The 17363-nt window shown below is 41.1% G+C and overlaps 1 protein-coding gene across 1 annotated transcript in view; it reads right to left on the bottom strand.

The window, feature by feature from the left end:
• Positions 1-2611: 2611 nt before the first annotated feature.
• The window catches only part of FBN1 (fibrillin 1), a 144098-nt gene continuing 129346 nt past the window's right edge, over positions 2612-17363 (bottom strand). Inside the window, exons 53-65 of the mRNA XM_069866952.1 lie at positions 17036-17155; positions 15543-15665; positions 14993-15124; positions 14276-14401; positions 13523-13729; positions 12813-12938; positions 12482-12604; positions 11482-11598; positions 10566-10694; positions 9616-9735; positions 6089-6320; positions 4947-5121; positions 2612-3889 (exon numbers count right to left, since the gene is read on the bottom strand). Coding sequence (XP_069723053.1) covers positions 3500-3889; positions 4947-5121; positions 6089-6320; positions 9616-9735; positions 10566-10694; positions 11482-11598; positions 12482-12604; positions 12813-12938; positions 13523-13729; positions 14276-14401; positions 14993-15124; positions 15543-15665; positions 17036-17155 — 2120 coding nt within the window. The 3' untranslated portion in view covers positions 2612-3499. The remainder of the gene's footprint in view (positions 3890-4946; positions 5122-6088; positions 6321-9615; positions 9736-10565; positions 10695-11481; positions 11599-12481; positions 12605-12812; positions 12939-13522; positions 13730-14275; positions 14402-14992; positions 15125-15542; positions 15666-17035; positions 17156-17363) is intronic.

Raw genomic sequence — 17363 nt, forward strand, 5'->3', positions numbered from 1 at the left:
TGGGAGGGGTACACACAGCTCCTGAACACTGGCTTCCTCTCTAGAACTCAAAATACAAAATTTTCCTGTCACAGCAGTGAAGTTGAAAGAAGAGAAGCTGCCTCCTTTTTGATTGATGCCTACTCAGGAAGTAACAGCACTGAACGCAACGGAAGCTGTACACCTTACTCATTTTGGCAGAAGCCATCAGATCCGTGAGAGCACTGTGAGGCTTTAACAGTTCAAGCCCAGCATCAGTTTAAAGGAAGAATCCTAAAAATTCCTTCACAGCAAATGTCAATTTTTAAAAGCCGGGGGAGGTGGTTGAGTCACCTTCCCTGGAGGTGTTTAAGGCACGGGTGGACGAGGTGCTAAGGGGCATGGGTTAGTGTTTGATAGGAATGGTTGGACTCGATGATCCGGTGGGTCTCTTCCAACCTGGTTATTCTATGATTCTATGATTCTATGCCAGGTGCCAGCCCCAGCCCCCTGTACCACACTTACCTGTTGTGATGCTGCTGGCAGAGACTGGAGGTGCCCAGACTCGGTCCCAGGAAGGAGCAGGCAGCGGTCATGGCAACGGCCACGGCATCTTGCTCTTCAAACAGCTCAAGGTTGCCCGTGCTTGACCAGATTAGCTCTTCCAAAGCACAAAGCTGAACTTGAATCGCAGCGTAGAAAATTTATCTTAGAGAAAACTTGAGCTTGACCCTTCGTGACCTGCCGTTAGAAAGCAAACACTTTGGGTCCTTTGAAAGACAGCTTAAAAGGGAGACTGTACAAACAGTCATGTCCTGCTAAAACAGGTCAGCTGTCAAGCTTACAAGACACTGTTACAACAACCAGAGAATGATTCTATATGCACAGCAACAAACCATCTTTGTTAAACTCCATTAGCCAAAAATTATATTTATTATCCATGCATGTACCTATGCCGAGTCAACTACAATGGAGGGAAGCCAGGCTGGTATTACAATTAAGGACTTCATCATTTCCTTCAATTTGAACAATATCCTTTAATTGCAACATGATACATGTTCATAAAGACCTCTACTTCAGCCTGTCTAGTGCTTGGAGTCATTCCAGGATCCCACCATCAAATCGAATACAGGAAGTTATTTTACATCACACTGTAGGTCACAAACCACTTTTTAATTTTAGGCTATCACACAACCTTTGGGCTTCACTGAGACTTCAAGGAAACTACAGAAATTCAACCTAATGTAAATAATTGCACAAATACAGCAACGAAAACTGACAGGCAAAAACTACGCACCAGTTAAAGGGCACTGCTGCAAAGAGACAGACGAATAATTGCACAACAAAACAGACTCTCCTGTGCAGATCAGTACAGCAAGACTGGATTTGCCATTTTTAAATCACTAAGAGAGATGCTGTCAAGATTTCTTGTTTCTGCAGCATAAGAAAGGTGACGTGCAGAACTGTGCAGGAAACACTGAGACTGCTGGAAAAGGCAAGGAACCTTTGGCACGATAAGGTGTTTAACAGAAGCTTAAGCGCTAACGCAACTCTACCAGACAGAGTCCTGACAGCTCTTTCTGAAATCCTTCTTCTCACTTCCGCTCAGTGTTTAAGGGCTGGAGAGAAAATACTCAAACCATACACTTAACTACAAACCATACGGTCTTGTGTACTGCCTTGGCATTAAAAATCACCCCCAACCTGCTGAAATTAAGAATGCCATTTACAACTGTAAAGCTCTATTTCGCCCCAGTTACGCAACATGCGGAAAAAACAGTGTTAAACATTTTGGCTCACTAATAAAATCCACACACGATCTATCAAAATTTCCATGTAACCCTCTGCCCAAGCTCCTTTTTATATAGTTATATTTGTTATGCAAAAGAAATCAAAGATAGCTGAAATCTAATCACAGAAAATAATACAATTTGGGGAGAATTATACAGTACATGTCCTTTCCAAAGCTGTCAGAGCTCAATATACGTTCCCTCTGTCAACTACAGCACTGTCCAATCAGCAGTTTCAGCACCACTGCTTGCTTCATTTTTTTCTTCCAGATTTTATAGCATGACACCTCAGTACAATGTTCTGCTGCTGCTACAAGATCCACCACGACACTTAGTTACACGAGAACACCCACATCATCAAATAATTTATTTGATACTACAATCCGGCTACAAGTTGTGATGGCTTTGTTATTGGTTTATCCCTTTGTTATCAGTCTTGGATTATTTGACAAGAGCTGTTGACGTGGGTGTGAAAGAATGGAGTATCTTAAGTCAAGGCAGTTTCAGCACAAATAACTTCAAATAAATCAAATGAGTTTTCTGTATAACACTTTAACATCCACTTCTGCATGTTTTGGCTATCAAAGATAGTTATTGGCAGGATTATTCAGGTCAAGACACTGGAAATGCTCTAATGCTTTCTGGAGCTACACAATGATTTGGCAGAGGTCCACTGCTGTCTAGATTTGAGAAGGTTGCTTTGTTTCTTCCGGTCTTCCTCTGTATGCCGAATGAACAAATGGCAGCACACCTTCAAGGAGAAATCACCTCCACACACAGATTTACAACCAACCCTGCTGACAATGCCTGGAACACAAGAGCTCAGTTTATCACACTTTCAGCAAGAACACAAGGGCACAGAATAAACTAAAAAAAAAACTGTTTTATTGTGACATTTATGACATTGAACCCTTGTTGATATGAATGACTACGGGTACTCTTGACACGTTACATAATGTCATGGTGTAGGATGGCACTGATTGTCATCTGACTTTTGAGCATGTTTAATGGTCCCTACTGACCTCAGTGCATTTTGGCAAGTCACAGAAACTCCTTCATCAGGTTTGTGTATACAGTTAACAAGTAGTTGGTCTTATAAGCACCATTACAAACCCTCACATTAAGGGTATTATTAATCTAGTTTACAAATGCTTCATTGATAAAAATAGCATGATTACAGTATACACACACTTAATTTACATGTTATGTATTATAGGCATAACTGAGATAAACTACTGAGCTAACTTTGGTTGATTGAAGTATTTAGACTGAATAATGGCAATTTTGGCTTCTAAGTTGTGTAAATATTACAGTGCATTTATAAATCTAGGTTGAAAATTTACTAGCACCAAATGGATATCATAAATGGCTGACCTAGTAAGTTGTAGTTGGAGAAGCGAAGTTTAAGAATTACAAAAATAGAGCTGTCCATCAGTTGAAAGCACGTTCTTGTACCTCTGCTGAAATGATGACGTGTCTCAGCATCAGTGGCCAACTTCCAATGATAAAAGTCCCAGTTTTCAAGATTCAACATATCAAGGTAGCTCAGCTACACTTAAAAGCCTGAGAAAGTGGTTGTTCTGAGCTAGGGTATTCATCCTGTACCTTGTTTATGTAATAATATTATAGTGCTCATTCATACAAATGTACTCATGTGAGATTGTACCTATGATATGGAGAATCTGATTGGGAGGAATATTCAGTCCTACCTATCTATCTTTGGTTTAATTATTTGGTCTTTGGTTGATGAATTAATGAAGCAATATCTGAATTTTCATTTTCAGATTATCTCCCAGCTCACCACAGAGGTAGTCTTTGTCATGTTTCTCTTCAAGCTGGTTAAGTTCCTTCTTTTTATAGAGCGGAATACTACTGATATGTAATGAATAGTTTCCAGGCACTGGCTTCTTCTTTGTGAAATGAAGGTAACTTATTCCGTCCTTCTTATTGATTCTAAAGAAACCATCTTCATTTCCGGAGTCAATTAAATATCGGTTGTGATTTGTCAGTGTTGTGAGGGCAGGAAGCAGTTCCAGGATGCGATCTTTGTTACTGAGATCCGAGATGTTGATGGAGAAGACTGCTGCTTTCTCAACATCCCAGCTGGCGAGACTGATGGGCGGCTCCAGCTCTTGCTCATCCTGCACAAGAACAAACGACGTTAGTTGGCTTTGTCAGAGAGCATTCCACCTGTGCCTACAGGTATGTGTTTCTTACCCAGCTCGTTCATTAGTAATGACTGGGTGAAGAAGTGAGAAGTCAGAAGTGAGAAGAGCACAAGACAACTGTGCACTCGGTGACATTTTTCCTACAAGCTGTTCACACTTTGTTGAAGTCTGAATATTATTAAGGTGAGTGATAAGGGTTAAATGCAGTGTCTTGTGCTGGATGTTGGCTTGGATGACCAGACTGGGCAATTCTGATTTTATATTGCAAAAAGTTGAAAGTAGCCAACATGAGACTCTCCAGGTAAGGCAAGGAGTTTGAATTTTGCACAAGAGGGACTACAGTAACATTACACGTTACAAGATCATGCTTCTACCACAACGTCTGCACTCACACTGACAGGTGTGGTGCTGAAAGCCCAGCTGAAGAACAAACAGAACTGCAACCACCTCCATCCCACTGTCTCTCACTTTTGTGATCAATTCAGAACAAACCCCACCAGAGGGAGTTTGGTGAAGGATTTACTTTAATGCATTTTTTATGAAACATTTGCTAAGCACTAAAGACCTCCCCCAAGGATGAGTGAAAAAGGATGTCTGTCCTTTGCAAAATGTGTCACACAGCAGGCTAGTTTACATGTAAATGTAAGTGCTGAAACCACTTACTAATATGTGGTTAATAAATAAAAGCCAGTGACAACAGCCAGGAAGAAGCGGAGTTGTGTGGGCATCACCGTAGATAAGCACAGGCCTGCTTTGCTGGTGAGGGGACTGCTCTCTAAACAAGATTTTAGTGTTTGAAGTGATATAGACATTAGGTATGCAGGGGCTTCAGAGGACTTTGCCTAGTGATGGTGAATGATTTCAGAAAGCCTCCTCCCTCCCCAGAGTACTTGATGTCCAAGACCAGCTCTTTGGTCTACTTTGGGGTGTACATTTTTCCTGTGGGATCATCTCCGGGCACACCTCCTTCTGAAACTGGCTTTCACAAGACAACCACAAATCCATCCCCCCCCCAAAAAGGGTCAATTACCTCTGTTTCATTTGCAGTTTCATTAGTGCTTCTGCGCTTCCTTCCTCTCTTGTGATAGCCATTGATTTTACATTCATAACAAGCTTCTGGAGAGAGGGAGTTGTCATCTACTTCTCCACTGAGCGAAAGCTCTTGTCCTTGACCTTTGCCTAGCCCCACTCCAGAAACACAGTGTCTGAGGAAGGAAGAAATTAAAAATTAATTCCGATTAGGCACAGAGCTTATCAAAAGCTGAAATTGGGGGATTGTGAACAAAAATGATAAAGCACTTATGTTGCACTCATTTCCTAGGAAAAATTGTCACTGAATCATGATGCAGCTACCTCTGATTTCAAGAATCTGGCTCCACGAGCCAATATTTAACAGTTTTAAAAACACAAGCTTAAGCTCTGCAAGTTGTTAGTAATTTCTGTTAACCAACCTGGAACTCATTAACAGACCCATTTTCAGAAACTGCTGAAAAATCTGAAAAGCAAGGTCTTTCATAATGTGTCTCAAAGATTTCAGACACTTCTAAAATTTAAGCACAATCCTTCTGCTTTTCATTTGAGTTGCTTGTTCCTACATGATGCACAGCCTTAACACTCCCAGTGGGGCAGGTGAAAATTTGTTTTCTTGATAAAGCATACATTTATTTAAAAAATTATTCATTTGAAACACAGAACAATACGGAACATAGAAGAACATAAGAGCAAACAGATATGTTATTCCAACCAGTTGGTGAAGCCACTTGTGTATCATTTGTCTTTGGAGCTGGGGGGTGTGGTGAGGGTTTTATGCTTTTTTTTTTTTAAGGGAGAGAAGCCATACACCACAAATCATGGTGAGGGGGGTGAGCTCCCATGTGGCAAGCTCAGAGAACTTGGCCAGGTGCTGGGGTGTGCAGGAGAGAGGGGAAAGCAGTAGCTTAAAAGACATAATTAAACCTGGTAGCTCTGACCAAATCTCATTAGGCATTAAAACCACGTCACTCCCTCCCTTTGGTTTCCTTTCCCCTCCAGCATCCACCTCTTAAGCACCTCCAAAATCCTATCCCTCTTTCATTGATGACAATCTCCCCTGGTTCTGCAGCTCCTCACTACAGAGAAGGGAGCGGATTATGTCCCCTTTAGGTCTGTTAGTTTAAAATCAGAATCCCTTACCCTTGTCCTATTCTGAAGTAACCAGGTGGACATCCACAGACGTAGCCACCTTCAGTATTTGAACAACCATAACTGCATGGGGCTTGTGCAGAACCGCATTCATTGATATCTTGGCAACCTCCACTAAACTGTTCATACTGAAATCCGGTAGGGCACATACATTTATAGCTTCCCAAAGTATTGTGGCAAGATGCTCCTCCACAAATGTGTGCACTGAGACATTCATTTTCATCTGGAAAAGAAGCAGAACAGAGCACGTTAATTTTTACTCTCAGGTCTAGTCCAAAACTCCCCTTTGGTTGTGCCTGACTATTGCTAAACATGCTGCTAGATCAGACAGACAGAAATGGAGAACAGGGCTTGGCTTCACCCTTGGCTAAGGCAGCTGTCATCAGAAGATGACTACAACCATAAAGGAGCAACATTTGGGCTACTCTGCAGATGATGTTTCATGCCAGGTCAGCTCTGGAGAGCAGAGAAGCAGAGGAGGCAACTTATTTTTTTTGTTCCAGAAACAACTGAGAAGAATAAAACTTTGTACAGTCAACAATTTGTTCCAGTAATCCTGTGTTCATAATACTATTCAACATTAAAGGAAAAAGAGTAAGGAATCAAAGTAAGGAATCAAGCTCTGACACCATTTCCAGTCACTGAAAATCTTTCCCTACGCACATTTAAATATTAGGCACAGGAACAAGCAGTAAAGTAAAAATTAAATCAGCGCTAGATATGAAAAAAAAGACTGTCACATTCTGAGCCAGCCTCTTTCTAAACTTCTAAGTGCAGCACTGTAGGAGTTCGAGGTCAATCCAGGCTTGTTTACTGTAAATGATTGGTTTTTATAAAAGTAGATGGTTTCTTTTTTTTGTCTGCTGTGGCAAACGGCTTTGAAACATTCTGAATGCTATTGTTACTTGCCTTCTGTGATAAAGTAACTGCACATGCACATTGCGTGTGTGCACACGTGTGAGAAATGCCATCTGGACACTCTATGGATAAAACGTGAAGCACAGAGCAGCATCTCTGACTACAGCATCCAGGTTACAGGAGAGTAAATCCTAGCCCAGAACATGACCATCCTTTTTTCCAAACACATATTCTTTGTCTAAAAGCAATGCATTTACTTCTTGCAGCCTGATTTACAGCACGGTGCAGTACAAAATTGCCTGGGCAGGGGATGCAGTCACACACAGCACAGGACATGGGAGGAACCAAAGCATTCTTCAGCGATTATCTAAATATGTGTTGTAGCAACATCAAAAGTCCCTGAACACTTCATTAAATAAGCTAAAAAAGACAAACTGTTTGCAGAGCTGCGATTGCCAAGGAATATAAAGGAATTGTCACGGAAAATCCTATTACATGTATTCTTCCCCTGTGCTACACCCAGGAGATCAAGATAAGTATCTTAAGCATATACAGTTAGAGACCTTACAATGTGAACATGTGGAGACCACAAGGTATTAAAAACTGGGGCTGAATTCTGTGTTACCAAAGCCTGTAGGAGGTTCACCATTAACTCAGAGCGATGTTTCAATGTTTGTCATACTTAACATGGCAAAAGCATCAACATCATAAAATGCATGTTTGGGCCACAGAAAGGTACTGCCCCAAGAGGAGAGACAATTGCTTCACCTTGCTTCACAGCAGCAAGAGCATGGACACTAGTGATGCTAGTTCCCATATTTTAGGGGATTGTTAGAGCAAAATACGAAGAAAAGTGAAAAAAACATTTACAGGAACCTCGGACTCTGCACAAACTGTAGTGTCAGGCACCAGCCTTGCTCTCCCCTGTCTGTGCTCTGCAATACACAGCTCCATCACGCTCAGCTTCAACGGGATGACAGATGCCATAAGGATGGAGGAAACCAAGCCTCCTTCCCTGCACTTTTACTTTCCTGCCTGGAATGCCCCATGTCCAAGAAGGTGGAAGTGCTAGCAGAGTCTTCCCTCCGTTGTGGCTCTCAGTGTAACTTTCCCTAGTGAAGTTTCTGGTGATCAGTATTTGTGGTGCCAAGGTTGGAGCCTTTTTTATCAATGAGGGAAATAATAGTGCTTGCACATTTTGAAACCGATATTCCCTGTATAAAAGCTAAATGGCCTCAAAAGATGGACTAACAGTGTACACCTGTTTGGAAATAGGCTTAGTTAAATGCTCTCACCCAGGGAGACTCGGAAACACCCAAGATACTTAGCAAATCTGAGAGCTGCACTTATTCATATTCTACAATGTCCTCCAGCAGCCAGACCTGGTAGTGCTGGGTTGTTTTTCTGTCATCCTCCTACAGATGAAATTCTAATTTAACCCTAACCTCTGCTAATTTAATTAATATTCAAACCCATGATGTGTTTCTACTCCCACCCTGTTCTCCTGTATGTAACAGGCATAGAAGCAGAAGCAAGCAAATTGCAAGGATTGCATAAAATGTCAGGAGGTTTGCTAAGTATAATTAAAAGCAGAGACCTCCCTAGAGCACCACAGTGATAACAAGCAAAGGCATTTTTATGTTTCTGAAAGAAAAGAAAGCTAAACAAAGTTATGTAGCCCTTTGTTCCCAAAGAGGTCATCAAACCCATCTCTGGGTATCCACACAAGGCTAGCTTGTACAAAGCCCACTAAATGTGACTAAAACTACACATAACACACGAGAGAAAAAAGGTTCGTGTTTCTCTTGTTTGAATATGCTACATGCTACACTGCTGAAACATGCAGAGATTTTCCCCAAAACTTCTGCAGAGGACCCAGTTCTGTCTGCTCAAGTCATATCCAGCACCGATGCTCTGCACACACAACCACAGTTATGAGGGCTCAGAGACTTGGGACAGAACCAAAGTTTAGATAGGGAAGAAATAAGTACTTAATTCACCAGTGTATTCACGTCTTAACATAAAGAGCACTAGCACTTGTTATTTTATAAGCAGAATTTTCCTGTAAGTACTTGATATAAACCATATCCCAAAGCTGCAAGAAGCATCTTTAGGCAGACAGCAGCCGCTTCGCTCAAATACGACAAATGGTCAATTCTGTATAAAGAGAAGGCTTAAACACAACAGCTTTCCTGTAGGCAATGTAAGAATGATAAAAGCACAGATCAAGTAGGGTTTTAATAGAATTCTAGTTGCTTTGAGCCAGAAGATTAACTTTACAATTTAGCAATCCAAACTTGTAGTTCTGAGTCTGCCAGGATCAACCCACCATCTGCCCTCAGACAGGACCCATGTCTGAGCAAGAGGCTGAGTAAAACTTGCTTTGTTCAGACCACAAAACACACAAGTAGCACAAGTTCCCTCAAAGTCAAGACAACTTCTAGGACCGACAAGGACAATTTTGTGCTTGAACACTTGCCAAACCAGGACATTGGCTAGTGGGTACTCCACATCCACTCCGCTTTCCACCAGAGCACACGTTTGTAACTCCACTGAACTTACCAAATTATAATCAGAAAAAGAAAATATAGCAAACTGCACTATCGCCCTTCACCTCTTGCTGCTAATAAATGCAGTATGTATTTTAAAAAGGGACTTGCCAACACATTGGTTCCATTGGTAATGCTGGAGATATCCTTGTGGGCAGCTACACCTGTATCCTCCGATTATATTTTGGCAGCCATGCTGACACCGGTGGTTTCCATCACATTCATCAACATCTAAAAAGGTGAAATAGACTGAGTTTTGGGAGAGAAACTCAAAAGAGGCTGTATTTGAAAATTATGTTACAAATAATCATACATATTCATATATACAGATCTATATTTCAGAAGCTTCTGAAAAACCTGACCAGTGATCGGAGACCACTTTGGACCTTTTGGATTTGGATTTCTGGCTCCACAGCAAGTAACTTTGGGCTGAAAACCACTGAAAACTCAAATTCAGCCACAATTTTCAGAGTTTCTGCATCCTGCTATGGAGCAGACAGTAGACAGCTGTTTGTATACGGGCCCCACAAAGCTTTCCTAAGGTTCCCAGCTTCAAAGCAGACAGTCCATTGCTTTTACCCAAGCATCCAATCCAGGAATTCCAGCGTATCTCTTCTCAAAGCAAATCAAACTATCCCAAGAGAAGGCTCTAGAGCATCTAGGGGTCCAGAGGAAAAATATCTGTAACCTGTAAACTCCCTTTTTAGCAGGTTGCCTCGGAGATGCAAGACTGTGTCCCTGGTAGGTCCATCAGAAATCCATGTGGGATTCAACAGCAGTCACTGAACTTAGAACACTTAAAATAAGATATTTCAGGGTAAACTAAAGTCTCCTCAGAAAATATCTCCTCAGAAAACGTTCAGCTCTTTAGCATCATGAAATACATCTATTTATTCAGGCCTATGGAGAGAAATATTGCCTTGTTGCTGAGTTTCCATACCCCACTCCCCTTCAATCTACACGTTTACTCCATAGCTTCCTCCTTGGATGACAGTACAGCTGAGAGAAGACGAAGGAAAGCTAGAGAAGGCCCCGGTAAAGGCACTGCGTGTTGTACTTACCTTCACAGCTAAGCCCAGTCTGATCGAGTGAGAAGCCACGTTGACACTCGCAAACAAAACTTCCTGGTGTATTCTGGCAAATGCCCTTTGGCCCACATAAATTGATTTCAGTAGCACACTCGTTATTATCTGAAGGAAACCAAAGCCTGAGTGTTACTTTTTTCCCCCTTGTTGTGAAGATGATCACTTAGCAATGCTAACAATGAACAGCTTGTGACAAGGGATAAGGAAACATCAGTAGCGTAGCTGTCCTACTGCCCTCTATTTTTAAGTTTGGACTACAGAAGAACTTACATTACCTTCTTTTTCATTTGAAAAATCTATCTATCTATCTACTATGGGAAGGGAAACACCCCTTTTCTACACCAAGGATATGGAGCTTGATGATCTAGACTTCAAATATCCCCAGACTCACATCAATACCATAGGATCATCAGACTGCCACAAGCAAGATCCAACTTGCAGATCAGAAAGAGTGTTTTGGAGGAAGTAGTTCTGTTTAACATTTCCACAGACAAAAAGCTGGGGGGAGTGTTTAAAGGACAACTGCAGAAACTTATAGTTCACGTGTACTCTTTCAAGAAGCTTTGACGTGACCTCTAACGTGCATCCTGCAATGAACTACAAAAATGGAAATACAACTCTCTTTTTGCTCAATGAGCAAGAAAGGGTAAGGTGAGAATTACAAATTGGTGTTTTCACTGTCTGATTCTTGCAAGGGCAAAGTTCAAAGACGCAGATTAGGAAAACAAGGGAAAGCAGGAGAGAGGGCCTCACTTCATCTGCTCTGGTGGGACTGGGATCAGAACCTGCCCTATGTTTCCATTTGATTTCTCAGGAAGCTCAGTTCACTTCCTTGCTACTTTGCTTCTGGAAGAAGAGTCAGTAATAAACCCCAAATGCCCATGACACTTACCAATGCAGGCTGTATGGTGCTGAGTGAATCCAGGAGGACATTTACAAGTGAAACCTCCAATAGTGTTCACACAAAGGAACTGGCAGTTGTGCTGTTTGGTTGCACATTCATCAAGATCTAAAAAAAACCCAAGAAACCATCTTTCACTAATGCTCCCTGAGGAGGATCTGACAGTTCAGCTAGACTCAGAGAGAAGCGATTGCAAGTAAATAACATATCAAATAAAGCCCCACATGTAATGAATGGAACTTTGGAGCTACAGTAGCATCCATGCTAATGCTGGACTACAAACACCACTCTAAATTAGTCTGAAAGATGCTGCTAAATAATAAATGTCTGCTTTCACTGCAGGCAATAAATGGGAATTCAGAATCTTTACGAGAAGCAGTAGCAGACTGCAAAACAGTATCACACTGACACATTCTATTACTCCAAAAGAAATATTTAAGTGCTAACAACAGAGTACACTGTCATTTCCCATGCCCAGCTTAGAACTGCTGCTCTAACTTGCGTGGTTTCAGTCAGAACTTTGCTACCAAGATATGTAACTAAATGAAATAATTAACATTTCAAAACCTCTCCTGTGCTGCTGTTCCATATTCTGTGTGCTCCAGAGGTGGCAGGTAAAACTCTGTTGATGCTGGACAATGCACTACAAATCATGCTCACCTTTGCATTCACTAAGATACATTTATCACTGAAAAACATGGCTTAAACCAATGTGCTTACCAAAATAAGACCAATCATAAATACTATTTGTTACAAAATCTCTTAGGATAGCTGCCACCAGCATGCAAAAGCTCCTGTGGATCTACAATTCATTTAGATTATGAAAAACCTGGAACACCAGCTCCATCCTGTGCAGGCCACTTCCACCATCTTTAGTGGAAACATTCACATGAATCATGAAGACAGATTTACAGCATTTAAATGCCCTTGGATTGATATTTGCCTGTGAAAGACTGAGTTTCTGTAGTAAATTCTTTTACTTGATTTTTACCTTTGCAGCTTCTTCCATCTTCTTGCAGGATGTACCCCTTAGGACACGAACACTGGAAGCTCCCCTCTGTGTTTTTGCATATGAAATTGCAAGGTTTTGGAGACTCGTTACATTCATTCAGATCTAGAAGAAGCAAAACCAGACACCTCAGTGCTGATTCGTGATACTGCTTTTCAAAATGCTCAGGAGATATCAGAAGGAAATAAAAATCCCGAAAGCATTGTAACAAATGACATTTTCCTTTCTCATTTTGAAAATCTTTGTATTTCCTTCTTCAAGTCACTGCTTTAGCAATAAACTTTATATACATACACCACTGCAAAAAACCTACCTATACAAAGAGTGCCCGTTATATCTGTAGTATAGCCAAGGTTGCAATGACAACGATAAGATCCCCTCTCATTGATGCATTCTCCGTTGCGGCAGACATCATGAATAACCTTGCACTCATCAATATCTGCAACCAAATGAGTGTTAGTTCACAAAGGAACAAGAACTGATTTTATGCAGCATCAACAGATTCTTGTGACCTGACTTGAAAAAACCCACACTCTACATAAAATAAAAAAAATTACATAACATAATGAAATATTGCACAGATTAGGATAAATATTAAGTGGAAAAATATGGAATGGAGCATTAATCTAACTTTCAAGTGCAATAAACAGCAGAAGCAAAAAACGGGAGCTGATCATGTATTAGTCTCCATAAATCAAAGACCACTTTGCCTTCACACACACAAATAGCTCTTAATGTGTACCTACAGCACACTCTAATGTGAGACTGCAAATTCCTATTCAAGCACGCGTCAGTCAACCAGCATGCAAAATAAGTATCTGCCGAGTTGGGATGGATGCCCCTGGCTATGCACCCTCCTCCCAAAGGGCTGTATTCTCTCATTGTGAAAACTCTCAGAAAATTTTGACTGATACCCAAAATATTTAGAGCCTCACAGTGTTCAAATATGCAAAAGGAAAGAGTCTATAATTTATCACTGAATTTGTCATTGCCTAAGAGGGTCTTTAATAGAGAAGTCAGTACCTGCTCCATTAGACATGTATCCTCGGCCATGAGGACACAGCTTCTTGAAGGCTACGGTGCCTGGGAAGGGGCAGACCTCACAGTTTTGCCCCCAGCCTCGGCCACCATCGCAGCAGCATTCAGACTTGGTGACAGCGTTCCTGTTGCTTGATCCGATTTGACACATACTTTGTAAGACTTCAGTGAAGCAGTAGCCCTCCCTGTTGTCTGGAAGACAAATCATGCATCACAGAGAATCCTAATGGTGACGACCTCCAGAGGGTCATGAGATACTAGGAATTTAGTCAGAAAAATAAAAGAAAGGGCATACTTGACCCTGGGACTGTGGAACTGAGAATGAAAGAGTACCAGCAGTAAGAAAGAGAGCACGATGTCTAAAGGAAACAAAGATGACAGGAAATTTAGCAAAAAGTGGAAGACAAATTACATTGTGCTTATAAAAATATGATTCTGTTTGAACACAGAGAAAAAGGACTGGCTGAAAACCAGCACCAAAGAAAAGGCAGAGTAATTCCAGGCTGATTCAAACCACCAAACAGTCAGCTTCATAGCAAGGCAACCCAACTGGACTGACTGAAGCAGACAGCACGGGAAGAGTGAACTTGTGGGAGAGCACCAACTTACAAGGGTCCTTCCCCAAAAGGCATGTGATTTCAAGAGCACATTTACTCACTATATATTTCAAAGTTTAAGTTCAATCACAATTTCATCTGTCAAAGTCATAGTTCATTAGGGTGTTAATGTGCCACTTACCAAGACATTCATTCTGGGCATCGCTGACGGTGAATCCCTCGTTGCATTCACATCTGTAACTTCCCACTGTGTTCACACAACGGCCATTCTCGCAAAGCCCAGGCTTGGTCTGACATTCATTCTCATCTGTATTTTTGAAATTATATGACAAAAATCGAGTCCATTAAGTGGATTAATGCAGGTTAGAGAAGTTTCTATGGAGTTCTTAAGCTGTGCATTTTACCCTGTTAAAGCAGGTTGCTTTTGGGTTTTTTTTAATAAAAAGTGTATTTCATTCAATTTTCAGAGGAAAGATGACCACCTAGCTTACAATATTATCTATTTTCCTACTATCTTTTCTCTGCAATATATTCCTCATAGGTTTTCAAAACTTTTCACAGTTCTAGCTGCACTCCTGAACACCAGCCAAAGTTTAAAAACAATTCGGATCTACTCCCATTTGTGCTAACAGAGATAAATGGTTCCAATTCTCTGCTTTCTTCACTCCAAGCAATTCAGCAGCAGCAGTAAAAACTGCTTGCAAAGACAGCCATACTTGCTACCCACATGTGTGCACACCTTAACAACTAAGCAAAACTTGCACAGCACCAGTAGATTCATTAAACAGATAGTCCTGTAAATCTTCCTCCAAGTTTCTTAACACTTCCTTAAATCCAAAATCTTCAGCTCTGCTGAGGAGCTCTGTCTCAAGAGCTTCAACACTTGAGCATCACTTACCCATACAGCCTTCCCCATCGGGCCGGCGCTGATAACCTGGTCCACAGATACACATATAGGTGCCAATTAGGTTTTTGCACTCCATCTGTTTTGAGTCACAGTCATGAACTCCGTCTTCACACTCATTCTGATCTAAAACACAAGGTTTAGACATAGAGACATGTTCCTGGAAATTCACAATAGTAAATTCAGACTTTGGAATTTCAACTGTAGTCAAACTCTACACGTATTTTTATTGTGCTAAACTAATCATAAGATACACTAGCCTAGAGCAAATTGATTTCTCCCAAATGCCCATTTCCAGGGCAAACCAAAACCATTTCATCTGATATGACCTCACTTTATGCAGATGTATAAGTTTATGGGCAGGACAGGGATAATACACTCAACTGCATAATGCAAACCACAGAATTTCATTCTGAATTCTTTCTGACTCAGTTACTTCCTGGGATTAAAACTCTGGCCCAATAGTGCAGTGAGTCAGAGCCCTGTCCCTGCAGGAACTTGAAATCATTATCTCATAACTGTCAGAGTCTGGTAGGAGCTTTACCTCTGCACATTCTCCGATCCTCTCGCAGAACGTACCCCGCGGGGCACTTGCATTCGTAAGATCCAAAGGTATTCACGCAGCGGAAAGCGCAGAGCAGAGGGTTCTGAATGCACTCGTTGACATCTGGATTTAGAGCGACAAAGATCGTTGGGGAAGTGAAACATGCTTGTATAGAACTCTGTAAGCCTGAGTAGGCAGGTTTTAGGTACAGGCAATATCCTAGATCCCACTTTAGCCAGGACTAAACTTTAATAGTTGGGGGACCCATGGCTCTACTGATTACAGATTTCTGTATAGAGGCAGGCACCAGACATGCCAGGATGTTTGCACAGCTACCTGTGTAATAAGTTTCAATAACTTCAATGGCAAGCAGCCAATGGAAATAATTTCCAGACCCATGTTGCCAAAACACTGTCTGAGTTAAAACTGTATCTTTTCGACATCTAGGCTTAGTTTTTATGATTGGTTATTTTTAAATTCTAGATGAAATTATTCAGCTTCTTCATACACTGAATTCCATCAATGTCCTTACCAGAAACATTATTTTGAAGTGCATTTACATATGCTTGGGGCTACTTGAGTAATTACTGCTATATAACGATGTTTGTGCACTCTGCTAACTCTTCCTCTGCAATTTGAGGTTTCACCCAGATTCCACAGGGAAGTGAATGAAGCTCTAACTGTATATAAAACTAACGCAAGCTGATGCAGAAGTAGAAGGCTTCTTTTGTATGGGCTCACAAACAAACAGACTGTGGCAGATAATTTAAGAACAACTATGTCAGGTCAGAAGAGTGTGTCAGAATGTCCTAGGACATTCTCCTCTCTCTGGCTGTAACAGAAGGAGAAGAGTATTTAAAACAACCACACCACGTACGCAGAGATCCTTCCCCTGATACAGCCCCTCAGTTTCAAGGACTTCCACAGCCAAAAGCCACAACCAACCTGTCAAGCTTAATTTCCACTGATGGATTCCCACATAAATTTGTACAATCTCTTTCTGGGTCAATTTATACTTGTGGTCTCAGTAATATTTTGCAGCAGAGAGTTCTACAACTTAGGTAAGTATTATGCATATAAAAATGTTTGCTTTGGTTGTCTGACATATTCCCTCTATTTTTGGTACCTTTACCAATTGTGGCTTTATAAATTTAAACCACGTATCTCTTCAAACACATTTTCCATGCTGAAGAACTCTAGTCTAATTAATTTCCCGTGTATCCCTCCTATAACTCTTATCTTTCTCACCCCTCCCGTGTTGGTGTATTTTCAAATTTTTATTTTTTAAATGAGACACCAAAGCATGAAAAATATCCAGCGTGTGGGTACCATGGTAACTGTCTAGTACTGTATTTATATTTTCTATTTTGCTCCCTGTTTCTTCCCTAACAAACCCAGGCACCCATTTTCTGTTGTTTTTTATTGTTTCCAAAATCAGGAAATTGTTTTGGCACACAAGTACAATGACAGCCCTGAATACAGGGGAATATCACCTTCACAGGTCATCATTGGTCCAGGCTCAAATCCCTCGACGCAGGTGCACTCAAAACCTCCCACCACATTCCTGCAAGTTCCATTTCCACACGGGTTTCCAACAGCACATTCATCAGTATCTGCAATCAGTTAAATGAAGGGAAGAATACATGGTTATACTCAATCAAAAAGGTATAAAACCCATGTTGTTGATGTACAACCAAAAAAAAAACGAAGTAGATGATCCAGGAACTCACTCACACTACTGAATTTATCTCACAGACTCCTAGCATAATTTGGGATCACTAAAAGTTATCTGCGTCAACCACCCAGCCAGAACAGGGTCAA

Source organism: Phaenicophaeus curvirostris, chromosome 12 (assembly GCF_032191515.1).
Source record: "Phaenicophaeus curvirostris isolate KB17595 chromosome 12, BPBGC_Pcur_1.0, whole genome shotgun sequence".
Classification (NCBI taxonomy): domain Eukaryota; kingdom Metazoa; phylum Chordata; class Aves; order Cuculiformes; family Cuculidae; genus Phaenicophaeus; species Phaenicophaeus curvirostris.